General features: G+C 34.4%; 1 protein-coding gene across 1 annotated transcript in view; it reads right to left on the reverse strand.

Annotated features, from left to right (window-relative positions):
• GTF2F2 (general transcription factor IIF subunit 2) overlaps positions 1-14,838 on the reverse strand; it is a 120,871-nt gene that overhangs the window by 17,878 nt on the left and 88,155 nt on the right. The window contains exon 6 of the mRNA XM_006209432.4: positions 3,500-3,599. Coding sequence (XP_006209494.1) covers positions 3,500-3,599 — 100 coding nt within the window. The remainder of the gene's footprint in view (positions 1-3,499; positions 3,600-14,838) is intronic.

Consider the following 14,838-nt stretch of genomic DNA (forward strand, 5'->3'; position numbering starts at 1 on the left):
CTCCATGTACAATGTGGGAGTTCAAATATTTGGAGATGATCATATATACTATACGCCAATTTATCTAGGTGCCATAGGTGAGTGAAAAAGTTTCTGGGGGTAAACACAGTTTTTTTTTTTTAAGTGGTTTCTTTTTGATCAAATGTATGGATATTGTTTTACAAATACAGACACTATTTTCCAACTCCCCTTTTATGTTTCGTACAAAATATTTTTCCTTATTTTTATCCTGAAAATTGCATTCAAAGAATCTCAATTGTTAAAAAATGAAATACGGGGCTTCATGTTTATATAGCTCCACCTGGCGAAACTTTGAAAATATTTCAACATTATATCGAGTTTAAAATTTTTTATTGAACATCTTGATTACAAAACCTCTAAATCATTCTTGTTGAATGAACTATGTTGATGTTTCTCAATCTTTTAAAAATAAACGTCCCTGTCTGACAACAATAACAAAAGTTTTATACTCTTCCTACAGTTGGTATTATAATACTAAATATGCTTTTAAAAGCTATGCAGGTGCCTCCACCCATTTTGATACACTCTCATGGGGGGAAAATCATTAAACATTCAAATAATGTGATGTGGTGGATTACAGTCAACCTTTGTTAATCAAAGATTACTATATGACTCATGACTATAATTACATTAATATTAATGACTCATTCACACTATGACAAACTTAACAAAGGTTGAAACCATGAACTGAAATGTCACTTAATGTTAAAAAGAGTCTTGAAAGTGGATATGATAGCTTTATATCCTAACAAGGAGTTCAGAATACAATGTATTTGTATTTATTTTAGTAGTAAAAAGAGAACAAAGAAAGCTATTCTAAAAATACGACATTTAGAATCTATCTTCTATACCTGCCACGTCGATGTAGTGTCAATGTCACTCTGCATATGAATTAGATAGAGGTCTGAGCTTTGATACCAGCAAAAGTGCTAGCTTTGACTGACCAAAGAGAGATTTTTCTTTTGACTCAGAAATGATGGTTTGTGGCAGTTTAACAAGAGTGACCCTTGAAGTGGAATTTAGGAAACAACAATTATAATATACAAATATAGATCCACTTGGTCAAATGAAACAGCGATAGATTATATCCCAATGGGGGATCTGAAAAGGCATGACCAGAGACATAGAAAGAAGTGACAGCTTATTGAAGACAAACATTTTATCTATTTGGTTCACCAAGAGTAGGTACCTCAGGCACAAAGAAGGCATTAAAAAATTTTTTTTGTTGAGAGAAGACACAGCTTAGATAACTGTGGTAGGACACTGTTGTGGCTAAGCACTAACACTCTTCCCTAGCTTTGTCCCTTTCCCATTCCAACAGGAAAGTTTTACTGCCCACTGTAACAGTTCAGACAATACATGCTCATGGTGACAATTCCAACAACTGAAAACGATCTCATAAAGAAAAAAAATTAGGTTCTTGCACCTACCATCAAAAAAAACAACAACTGTTTAAGTACTGAACTAAACCTAATTTTTGGATATTTTGTTTCTGATCTTTTCCTATCTTAAACAATAGAGAGAAACACTACTGTGTATCATCTTGGGCATTTGTCTTACTATAATAAATTCTTAGATATAAGACTGCTAGACCAAAGGATATAGCCGTTTATAGTGCTTTTGACACAAATTACCAAACTTCTTTCCAAAAAGGTTATACCTTTTTATAGCCTATAGAAAGTGTGGTCTGTCTTACCCTCACTGCAATAAAAACGTACACAAGAGTAGAAACTGTATACAGAAGCCTGGCCCATAAGTGGAGAAAAAAGCATACTCAGGGGCTACAGGAGAAGCATATCGATGATAAGAAAGGCCAAGACATTTAAGATGTATCCCATTTTACTTCTTTATCTCCATCTGGCTCCAGAAAGCTCTATGCATGCTCATCTAAGAGTAGAAAAGACTAGAACAGAAGGGGACAAAGAAGTAGACTTCATCTACTTGTCTCAATCAACAGACAACACTGAACACTGGAATTTGACACAACACTGTAAAATGATTATGAATCAATAAAAATGTAAAAAAAAAAAAATCAACAGACAACACAAAAATGTCTCTCTTGGATTATCTGATACTTAAATTTGCCCCACTTAGATCTTGCCTGTCCTCTTTTTTAGTTTACTTTTCCCCTGAAGCATAACCAGAGGCTATAAAACGGAAGCCTGGGCAGATAAGCTGAATTTTGACTTCTTTGACTTAATCCACACAGTGTAGGAATTTTAAAATTTGAATGTCTTTAGAAGGGGCACGTGGACTCCAGTTCATAAAAGTCCCTACAATTTATCTTCTTAAATTTCAATATTCTGCTCAGGAAGATGCCTGCTTGGCCCTGCAGGTATTTGCATTTGCTACCTCTCACATAAAATAACCACAAGAAACTCAAATATCATAAAGCAGTTTGTTTGGCAGATACTATTCTGTGTCATGGATCATTGAGAGTAAGGCTCCTACTCACAGAAGTGAAAAACAAATTTATGGTTACTGAAGGGGAAGTGGGTGGAGGAGGGATAAATCAGGAGTATGGAATTAACAGATGCACATTACCACACATAAAATAGAAAAACAATAAGATGTAGGAAACTACATCTGATAACTTAAAATGACCTAATATGGAAAAGAACTGAAAAAAAAAATCCGAATCATTTTGCTGTACATCTGAAACAAAATACTGTAAATCAACTATACTTCAATTAAAAAAAAAAAGCAAGGCTCCTAAATCAGACTGCCTGGTTCAACAACTATACTGGTTAATTACTGGCTATGTGACCTCAAGTAAGCTAACCTCTCTGTGCCTCAGTGACTGCATCTGTAAAATAAGGGTAACAGTAGTAGTTACAGTAGTTAGAACAGTGCCTGGCACAAAGTACACATAATATGTATATAATACATGCATGTACTGTAAATCTGTATATATATATATATATACACATATATATATACATACATGCACACACACACAGAATATACTCTTACAGTATATATAAGATATAATTCAATAAAAAAGATTTAAATATATATATAAACAGGTAGTTCTCACTTGGCATGGTAGTGTGAGGCTGTAAAAATGCCTGTGAAAGCTGAAACTATGCAAAGCAATCTTAATAACTGATAGGAAAATTCCCATTGTTTCATGACCTTTACATTTTTTTGTTAAAACAATAAAAACCCTCAGTTACACAAGAATAGAAAAAATAATAAAGCTAATATTTACTAATTTAAAATACTAGAAATATTGAAAAGTGGTTTTATTTCTTTGAAAAGCTTATCAAGAATTGTTTGATGGTTGCCGCCTTCTCACTGTATTACTTAGGACTCAGAGTGAACACCATCTATATACTTGGCAAACTGTTATATTCCTCACTAAGTCTGGATAATTCACGCACCTGAAGCAAGGTGTGTGACTACTGAGGTCCTTTCAAAACCTAAGAGTCTATGATATTTAAGACAGGACAGAATGAAGAAAGACATGAAGACTTACATTGTATTGATGATTAGCAACAGGTTTGTAATTGGTTGTTACAACTTTGTCCAGTTGTTGTGATAGCCTTACAGGCTTGGAAGATTCTTCTATTTGTAATCTGAAAAACAGAGGCATTATTAACAAACTTACTTGTATATTAGAGTGATACCTGAAGAGCTGTTCCTCTAATTCGTCTTACTCAAGAACTAATACTTAATATACAAAAAAGTAACCTCAGAAGATATACCAGCCTTAATACTTCAAAAACACACTCTCTGTATATGACTGTAATGTAGAAACCAGACCGTAAGTTAAACATACAAACTATCTCATTATAGTTCTACAACTTCCTTCTAATCCTATACTGTACAGTCAAACCTTAACTTTTAAAACAAAGTTATTAATTAGCTTTACATTTCTGGAAAAAAAGATCTGCATGTAAAATGAAACATCTTAAATTATATGGTCTAAAACTAACCAATTAATTCAGGTATTAATTCAAAACCTCTGTTCATCTGATAAGAGATAAAAGCAGATAAAAAGACACATCAGTGGACTTAGAGATGATCATACTAAGTGAAGTAAGTCAGACAGAGAAAGAGAATATATAATATCACTTACACGTGGAATCTAAAAAATACGATACAAATGAACCTTATTTACAAAACAGAAAGAGACTCGCAGACAGATAAAACAATCTTATGGTTCCCAAAGGGGAAGGGGGAAGGGATAAATTGGGCAATGGGATTAACAGAGGCACACTATCATATATAAAACAGGTAAACAACAAGGATTTACTATATAGCACAGGGAACTATATTCACTATCTTGTAATAAACTATACTGAAAAAGAATAAAAAAAGAATACATACACACACACACACACACACATATATATAACTAAATCAGTTTGCTGTACATCTGAAAGTAACACAATATTGTACAATATTATAAATCAACTATACTTCAATTAAAAAAAAAAGATGACATATCAGCATGTAGGATCTACTGGTCATTAGCTGCTTTACCTGGCAGGGCAGATTAAGAACATTTCCACCATTACAGAAATTTCTTTTGGACAGCACTGGTCTGGAACTATTGTAGGACTCCACCCATCTAAATTGAAATATAACTAAAACTATCACTTTTGGAAAAAGAGCCATAAAATAAATATATGATACTATGTATATAGTATATTATAAAACATAATATTTAACTAGTACCTATATATTCAAAGAGCAATCTTAGGAGATTTTGTTTAGGACTAAATATTACCATATTCAGTGACTCACATTCAACCATTTACTTCTTATTTTAAAAATTAGATTAATTCTTTTGGTATATGAGCAGAATAAATCTAAAAAATATTTTAACAGGGAAAAAGGTGTAGCTTTCCAAAGTGAGTACCTTTAAACGACAAAAGGTATCACTGTACCTTTAGACTTCTCATCAGCAAGATATCAGAATACAAGAATATATTTAAAGCACTACAGGAAAAAAATTGCCAACCATGTCTAGCTAAATTATAATTAAAGAGTAAGAGTGAAATAAAAGTATTTTTGTACAAAAACAAAGTTTATCATTCACAGATCCTCACTGAGAGAACTACTCAAGGATTTATTTCAGCAAGAAGTAAAATGAACCCAAAGGAACTAGTGGGATGCAATAGTCACAGCAAAGAAATTGAGAACCATGTTAGAAAACTGCCTAATTGATACATACACATAGAGAAGGTTTTTTTTTTTTTAAAAAAAGAAACTGGAACTAACATGAAAGATGGTAAGAAAGAGATCAGAATGAATGCATTTAAAATTCGTTTTAAAAATTTTCTGCAATAAGCACTTTCATAATCAGAAAAGGAATTATTCTTAAAGGAAAATGGAATATTGTTTCCTGAAAGGTTAGTTTGAAAGCCTTAAACGTGTTGGTCATTTACAAGTAATACATGCTGAACATCACATACTACTTTAAATTCTTTGGTTCAACAGAATAGGAACTAAAAATAATTTTCATTTAAAATTTCTTCAAAGGCAACAACTTGCAATATAAAAAGTATCTCTTTTCATAACATTCTTATTACTTAATTCCTTGGATGAAGTTATTTCTCTGTTTATTTCTGCCTAATTTCAGGTATATAATGCCAAATTCCTCAGAAGACATCTACCAACTGCTTTTTTAATTTGAAAGCTATAAACACTATGTTTTGTTTTTACTATGATCCCCAAATTCAATATAGTCATTTCTGTATTGAAACATATTTATTTTAATTCTTCCATTTATAAATCCATATGTATCCTTTTAATACATAAAATCATTATTTTATGAGGTGTAAAAAAAGTACTCTAGAAATATCTTTAGGAACCTATTGCATATGTAACCATCAATCGTAAGTACTTTGTTACTTCGTTTTTCATGTGCCAAATATACTTTCTATGAATCACAAAGAAAGCACTAGCTAGAGGTCTAGATAGAGGAGATTTCCACCTAAAGATGGACTTGGACTAAGACTCCTTCAATGGCCTCTTAGCTGTTCTTGGGTGACCCACAAGTTCCTTCTCATGACTGCATGTCCCTTGGAGTCTAGGCCCTGCTTCTCTCTCAGCTTATTCCACCGTCCTCCACGGCGGCACTGAGCTGCAGCTGTGCTATGACCAGGCTTTAGAAGGAGTCTCCTACTGGCAATCATCTAGCAAGTGTTTACTGGGTGCCTATCTCTGACTCAGTGAAGAAAAAGACTTGCTTTAACCAAATGCTCATCTATAATTATCTTCAGGACTGAACAGGGACAGGGGGTTGGTATGACAACTGACTGCATGCCGCTATGAAGTAAAGATTAACTCCAAGGTGTTAATCTTGACGGTTAACTGCAACAGCACAGTTCATGCTTGTAAGAGGTGAGGCAAAATAGACTGGATGGAAATGACTCCTCCAGGCTGAGAGGATGTCTCAATAAAACTTTAGACAGAAAAAAGTGATTGAAGACAGATAGAGGAACGTTTACAAAGAGTTAGAACTAAGCATGTTTAACTCCTTGAGAAAAAACAAAACCAAACCATAATTAAGTGGCAGTCTGTTTCTGAACAGCTGTCTGTGTTCTAACCTTAGTCCCATCCCCTTAATATAATCAGTTCTCAGGGGTTTGGCCTCTAAACGGTAATCTATCTGTTATGCTGCCAATAAATTACCTTTCCTGTTTTAATCATCTCACCCCATAATTTGATCTTATGAGACTTTCAGGGAGGGAGGTATGTGCTAACTTCTTCCTTCCACGTTAAATGATTGTTCCCGTTATTTCACAATTTGAAAATTCCTTGGAGTTTCAGTTTGTTTAGGTTAAGTGCGTTTTTATAAACGGTAGCTTATTCTTGTCACATTCTTATACTAGAGTTTATTTTCAGCCGCTGCATCTTGATTCAGGTTCATGTGGAATACTTTCAAGTCTAACACAACTTCATCATCCACAGAGTGTCGTGCCATTTTTACCATCAAAGTATTTAATCTTTTAAATATATAAAGGAAAACACTGAATTAACTTCTTAAAAATAAAGCGCTCACATAAAAATTTAACCTTCTTATTGTACATTTAAAAAGTCAACTCCAAGGGTTTGGTTTTAATTAAAAGAGGATATGTTATGATTCAAAACTCAAAAGGTTTAATCTATGGACTGAAAATATAACATATTTTAAAAGAACTTAATCTTAAAATACTTTAACCTGAATAGTTTAAAATAATTTAGCAGAGTTCTTTACTTAACACTAAATAATTCATTTAACATCTCATGAAGTGTCAGAACAATTTGCAACTCCATTTCACCAGTGAACAATGCACCAAATTAAACATCACTGACCTCAACATGCCTTCAAAGTCAAAATAAGGTTTAGCTGGCCTTGTACAAAATAATATAATTTGGAAATATTTGGTTTGTAAAGGTGAACAGCAAACCACATACAGATCCTTTAGGCTGGACTAGGAGGAAGCTACAAGTTTTACTGTTTCAACCACTTAAAAAAATGGATCTTAATTTTTGCAGACAATTTTAGAAGATGGTGTATTTTTCAAGACATAATAATAGAAAAATATTATTCTGTGATCATCTAGATGCAGCCAGGCCCTGTTTTACAAACCATTGAAAAAAAAATGGTGCTAATTACTACCACTATTTCAGGACAACTTAGAATATATGTCCACATTCTTGGAAGACAAGGACTCACTGAATTACCAGTCTTTCTAGAACTATTATTTAAAGAGTCAGTTTTATCTCCTATTTATTACCATCAAAGGAAAAGCTCAAGGGCTACATGACCGAGGAGCTGAAACCCTAACAAAAAGACAATAACAAATAATAGACATTTAAAGAGCACTTACCATATGCTAGAAACAGTGTTAAAAGCTTTACCTACATCATCTCAATCTCATTTTTTCCTTTAAGAAAGCAAAAACAGAACTGGAACTCAAAATTTTTTTTCTTACTTCGAGTTTCAAGCAATTAACCTACGCAGTCCCTGAAACAATAAAGTCCCCTTATACAGTCTCCTAAAAGGCCATATAACAGAATAACACCTCATTAAAAGCTCATTGAGTTTAGTTCAAAGTAAGTAATTCTCTTATAATAACTATAAATAGAACATAACCTTTAAAAATTGAGTCACTTTGTTATACACATGAAACTTATGTAATACTGTACATCAACTATACCTCAAAAAAAAAGTATTTCTTCTCAATACTCATCAAACTGCCTTCATCTAGTCCAATTCTATAACATACACATGGAAAGAACACATTCTCCTTTACAACACTGAAAAAAAAATCCTATTAAGTCAATATCATTAGCCACTAGGCTATAATCATGGTCCATTATCACTCTTACTAAAATTAAAGACCTTCATTACACTTTATTAAGATTTACGTATTATAGTGGAAATTCAATTCTCAAAGCATTTAGTATAGTCTGAAAATATAAAATTCATTAAAAGAAACACACTGCATAAACATCCCCCAAATATTCTAAAGGATGAACACTAATAAGATTTAACAAAATGGAAAAAAGCCAAATTCTATTGCTCTAAGCTGCTGGCAGATTGCTGACAAGAGGTCTACAAATTCTAGTCGACAGACCCTTCATTTACCTCACTGCTAAGTATAGTGCTTCTTATGCAAAAGTAACACAATAAATATTGGTTAAGCAAATGAACAAATGACACCTTTACTGGACAATTAGATCACAAAGGAAAAGGCCGAATCCCATATTAACAAACCACAATAATGCCTGATTTTATACATGAAGACTATTTTCATACCTAAGCAGAAAACCCTAAGTAATACTGCTTTGCTAATCTGGTTATCAACTATAAAATTAAGCAACTACAAAAACACTGAACAACAAATGTTTTCACCAGGAACTGCCAAAGTAGGAGTCATTTTATAACGTAAATATCATTATTTTAGCGTTCATCTGTCCTTTGTGTTCTAGCGACATTTGATTGCAATTTATGCTATTCTTAAAATGACAGGTCTTACAAAAGAAGGTATATTTAGTTAAGATGTTTACTTCATTTTTGAAAGGGAAAGAGTAAAGCAGTGAAGGAGGTAAACCATGCCTCCCAAGGGGGAGGAGGAGGCTGACATTTGCAGGGTAAGAGAAAGAGAGAGAGAGAGAGAGAAGTCTCCCAGCAAGAAGAAGCAAGAGCCGGAAGTGCTTGGCCCAAAGTCAGATTGAAAAGGAAGAAGGCCAGCTGAGCAGGTGGACAGAGGCTGGGAGAAAGGCCACATGAGCTAATAACCAGGTGTCTGCTGAGCTGATCACAACACAAAAAAGTTCTGATGATGCCTAGTTTTAAGACAGTACATTTACAGGAAGTTTCAACAGGACAAAAAGAGCTTCTCAGAGGAATAGTCACAGTGGTACAAGTTAGTCTATTAGAATGTGAATTTGAAAAAATGTTAGCTCTTGCAACTGACAAGTAATCAAATTATATCCTTATCTGGCAGGACTATTAGGATTATAGACAGTAACTATTAAAATTAAGTAATTTAAGGGGCTTTTACAAATATTTGTTAATTATTTGTAGTTTTGTGAAAGCAGGGATCTTGCTCATATCCCTAAGCCTGAGAATGGGCCTTCAATATAAATGTGTTGAATAAATAAGTGAGGAACAAAAAAGGATGAAAAGAAGCAAAGTTTTAGGCTGCATTTAATCAGAGCTGACATTCTGGTTGTCAAATCGCAAGACTTACAGTAATGTATGCTAACATTTAGATTTGGCATTTAAGAGAAGAGACTGTAAAATATATTAAGGTTTAATTTTCACTCTGTAGGAAATATCCAATAAAGGAAAAAACTCCGTTATTTACTCACAATGTTCAATATAGCAGGCATTAGCAATATGCAACTATTTAAATCAATTTAAATTAAAAACTCAGTTCCTTAGGCACAGCAGCCACATTTTAAGTACTCAGTAGCCACCTGTGGCTACCATATTGGGCAATTCAGATATAGAACACTTTCATCACTACAGAAAAGCTGTACTGGACAGCACAAGAGAATCACAAACACAAGTGTCTAAAAAGGTCCATCAAGCAAACTAGAATGTAAAAGGGAGAGATGGCGGCCGTGGGCAACTGGAAATAGAGAACAGGCTTGATCCCAAGTGGGCAACAAGGAAGGCCTTGGCACTAGCTGACTGTTAATCTGTAGGAAAAATGCAGAGTCAGATTTTTATGCGAAATCATTTATTAAACACTGCCAACAAATAAGGTTTTTCCAAAAGGACAACCCTCCTCCACCTCGAAACAAAAAACCCCTCAAAACCAAAAAACACGAACATTAGCTAGACCAGGCCACTATATCCCAAAGGTTTTTGTGTTTTGTTTTAAGCAAAACAGCAGCAAAGATTTAAGAGTTGTAAGTAGAAATGGGAAAGCCATGGCACAAGTGCGTCATAACCACTGGCGTCAAGACTAGACAGTTCTGTTGAAGGACCCGCAATTCCCTCCAGCTCCAGTCCCACGCTGCCCTCCTGAGATCCATGACTGGCTGCTGGACTCTCCCAGATTGCTCTTAAGGGAGTGCATTTCAGCTGGTGCTCAGACTAAGAGTCAAAAAATATCTCCTACATAATACAGAAATTTGATTGTTTTGGGCTTTTATTAAACTAGCAATTTCATATGATCCTATCTAACAGCTCCCTCTCTTTTATTTTATTTTTATTTTTTTTAATGGAGGTACTGGGGATTGAACCCAGGATGCATGCATTCTACCACTGAGCTATATACCCACCCTCTCCTAACAGCTCTTAGTGGAAGACTTAACACAGTAGAATTCTACGAGAATAATATAATTTAAACACAAATTAAGTCCCAGTGTAAGGGTGACTTGCCTATGACCACATAGCTTGTCAAAGGCAGAGGGGGATGGAAAAATCATCCTCTTCACTTACATCAAAATTGCATCTTAAATATAATGAAGCAGTCCAGATGTCTTTTCAAGTCAGTAAACATATACTATCCCAATTTAAAATATTTACAGCTATTTAAGAAAATATGTCCATTCTATTAGCCAGCAAGTTGTCCAGAAGGGGCCCACACCTGGTGAGAGAATGATGACTCACACTGGGCTTTCTTTTCTGCTAGACTTTTGTTAGAAACAATAGCCATCAACATTGGTTTTTGGTACGTGCTGAGTAAGGTAAAATAAATGACAGTGCAATGAAGACACTTTATACGTGTCTTGATTTTGTTTTTTTAATTACTGCCTAACTTTCGTTTTTCACTGAAACACTGTAAGACTGTCAATCCCTTGTCAAATTTTCACTTCTCCAGGAAGAACATATATCATCAGCATTCCAGAGAGTATTTATTTACCTGTTAGCTAGACAACACAGAATCTCCATTCTACAGTCCAAAAGATAAATATCTTACCTGATGGCCAGAACATTTCTACTATCTTACACAATTTCCTTTTCTCTTATATTCTTTCCTTATGTAGTTTATTTATTATCTTGAACTTGAAGGCATGTTCATTTAGCCTAAGCAGCCACATCACTTCCCAGTCCCCAGCGCTCTGGCTGCATTCAAGTTCTACAGATGCCCCAACTGAAGGAAGGGGGTCAGGAAGACAGCACCTGCAACTCGTTCTTATATGAGTCTGGGAAGGAAAAGGATATCTAAAGTTTGCACTGCCTGAAGTTTTTGTTCAAATAACTATAAATTTTGGTCACTTACAACTTATCCATTGCAATGTGTGTTTTCTTTAGTCTAAGTCAGGCATGATTTCTTATACCACCTTATGAGAGCAAACAGTTTTTCACCTTGGAAAGTTTGGATTCCAATATGTGTGTGTATGATGGGGACAAAGAAGAGGAACAGGCAAGGAGGAAGGGGTGGGGGGCAGAAGGAAGCAACAGTATTTGATATAAGAAACCAACCTTTAACTGCTTATGCTTTTCCTGTTAAATACTCTAATCAATATTTTAGTGCAGGCATAAAGTAGAAACACATGAGGAAAAAGTTTAATTCATCAAGGACAATTTATTACTGCTCAATTCATGACCAAGTAGCTACTCTTTTCTATGCTAGAAATGAAACTACCCTAACCTCCAATGGATGATGAATGACAAAAATACTTCAGTTTTATTTTTAAGAACTTTTCTTTTCCCTTCTCCATGCTCCAAGAGAAGCAAAAAGCCTAAACAATTTGGTATGATTCCAAGAGGTGAGGGTGAAAGCTTATCTATCGAAAGGACTAGAAACAGTATTTATCACTCAGTACAGCCGGCCTTCTGTACCTGAGGATACAAAACCCATGGATAATAAGGTCCAACTGTACTACACCATTTTACGTAAGGGACTTGCACATCTGTGAATTTGGTGTCCACAATGGGTCCCGAAGCCAATGTCAGGTGGATACCCAGGGATAACTGCATTCAAAAAACCAACAAAAGACTTATCTTTTGTATTCAGATTCATGCTGATAATTTTGCATTAAAAAAAATCAATGACTAAAGCAACCCTATGGTATTTAGAATGACTCTGAATAATGCTTATTAGTTTAGAAAGAATGTACCATACATACATGGTATGGCAGGGTCTGAAACCAGACTCTGGTTTTAAGGTCCAGTTCTATTACTACGTGTTACTTTGGTCAAGTTAGTCAATCTCTTCAAAACCTTGGTGTTCTCATGGGGGAGGAAAAAAGGATTATAAAAGCAGAAATAAGTGAGGGAATCTTTATGAGACAATCTTTAGTAAATGGCCTGTCCCACAATATACATTCAGTACATTTTAGCTATTATTGTACTTACTGCAATCATTCAAGTAGCCATACTAAACAGAAATGTATGGAAGTTATTTTATTTAAATAAACACAACTTTTAATAATTAACAGTTGCACTGATTAGATTTTAAAAGGAAGACTTATGGAATCTGTGTTCATCCTTTATTCTGATGGAAGATATTTGGCTACATCAGATTAAAAGCTCTTTCTTTGATCTCCTCTGACGTTTTCAAGGATAAGAAATTTTCTTTCTAAATGCCATTCAGCTGCAGGTAAAATGTGTAAAGCTCATGGAAGTGCTAATTAGAACTAATACTAATTTAACCATAGCATGAAAAGACACATTAAAAGTATGGTAACTTACAAAGTTTGGGGTAACTATATCAGATTTTTAAAACTCACCAAATTTTAGATGTAGTCAAAATATTCTGGGGTTTAATCTTAGGGCACTCAAATCAATCTCTCATATATGACTTTCAACTAGTAGTAACTAGAACATGTGACTGAGTTTAACGAAAGTAGAAAAATGCAGTTGAACAGAACGTCTCTTTGTTACGCAGATAACTCATAACCATTTTAAAACTAAACAGTCTCAAAAATTATCCTTCCCTATCTTTCTCGTCATAATAAAACATGATTCAAGCAGGTTATATATTTTTCTTCCCAGGAGAAAGGGAGGGTTACCTCCAGACAAACTGCATAGTGGGTGCAAGTGAAGGAAGAAACTGCCTTATTCCTCTCCTTCTCTTTGCTGTGAACATCTATTTTACTTAGGCTAGTGTCCTATTTTTCACCTCTTTGAACTTTTTAGTCGATTTTCTCTAGATTTTCCATATAGCTCTAGACTATCTCATATGCATTTTTTACCTCATTGGCCAAATAGGCTAATGCCTTCAGGGATTATGAAACAATAACACTTGGCTCCCTTTCTGCCTGTAATCTCTAAGGATTAGTTTAGATTTTTATATCCTTTAAATAGTTTGCCTAACACTTATCTACACTGATCCCCATAAACTTTTGTGTGAGATGGATCCATTTAGACAGCATTTAGAGATCTTCTTGGCATCACCGTTTCATTCATGCAGCCCAGATTCCACCATGCATTTCTTCTCCCAGATTATTTCTGTAAACAGAAGGGGGTTGTCTAAGTACTACTTCTAGGGGCTCCTGCTGCTTAAACTCTCCCATTCAGCTAAGTAACTGACTGCTGCTTCCTTATGGAGTCTTCATGCACAACAGGAGTCCACAGAATCCCACAGTGATGTGTGTGACTCAGAGGATGACTGGAAGACAGAACTGTGGGCCTAGCAGTCACTGCGGCAGCTGTGTGTGATGTACTGGCAACTGTCAAGTCCTTGAATATTATCGAATCACATCATATATATCTCGATTAAAAATACTTTAATCATAAAGTATTTAAGAAATGCAAAAGCCTTTTCTTTTCATTAAGAATTGGAATGTATTCATTACTTTAAAGCTGGATTTGGTTTTGAGAGCTTAAAGTCTCATACAGGTTTTACCTTTGTGGATAAAATTCTTTAAAAATTAGAAAAAACTGCTAGGAATTACCATTAATATAATAAAATTAACTCACTTTCATAATAGAAATACTAATGCTCATATGTCCACCATACTGACAAAGTGGTGAGAGTAATTATTACATTAAGGTTTTCTATTTTCACAATTTTGTCCGTTCATGTTGCCTCTCAAGTGACATTCAATCCCCACTTTTATAAAGCTCCCAAAACTTCTTAACCACTGATGGGTAAGTAGGCTTCTGGTTTGGTATCATTTGGTGGGGAATTATGAACACTGACATGAAGTTACCTGGCCAATATGCAAATTTTCTCTTACATAGAGCCTATGGGTAGATTTATTAAGAACTGAATATATGATTTTATAAGGTTATTAAAATAATGTTTTCTTGCTATTAGAGGGAAGAAGGCATGATAGAAATGTTTCAGTCTGGTTTTCTAAATATATAAAATGGTACCTTGTTCTATTCAAATCTAGGTGTTTTTTTTTTTAGCTGGTTTTAGTACAAAGATAATAAACTTAGCATATAGGAAAATGGTTTCTAAGAAC

The sequence above is a fragment of the Vicugna pacos genome, chromosome 14, assembly GCF_048564905.1.
Source record: "Vicugna pacos chromosome 14, VicPac4, whole genome shotgun sequence".
Taxonomy (NCBI): Eukaryota; Metazoa; Chordata; class Mammalia; order Artiodactyla; family Camelidae; genus Vicugna; species Vicugna pacos.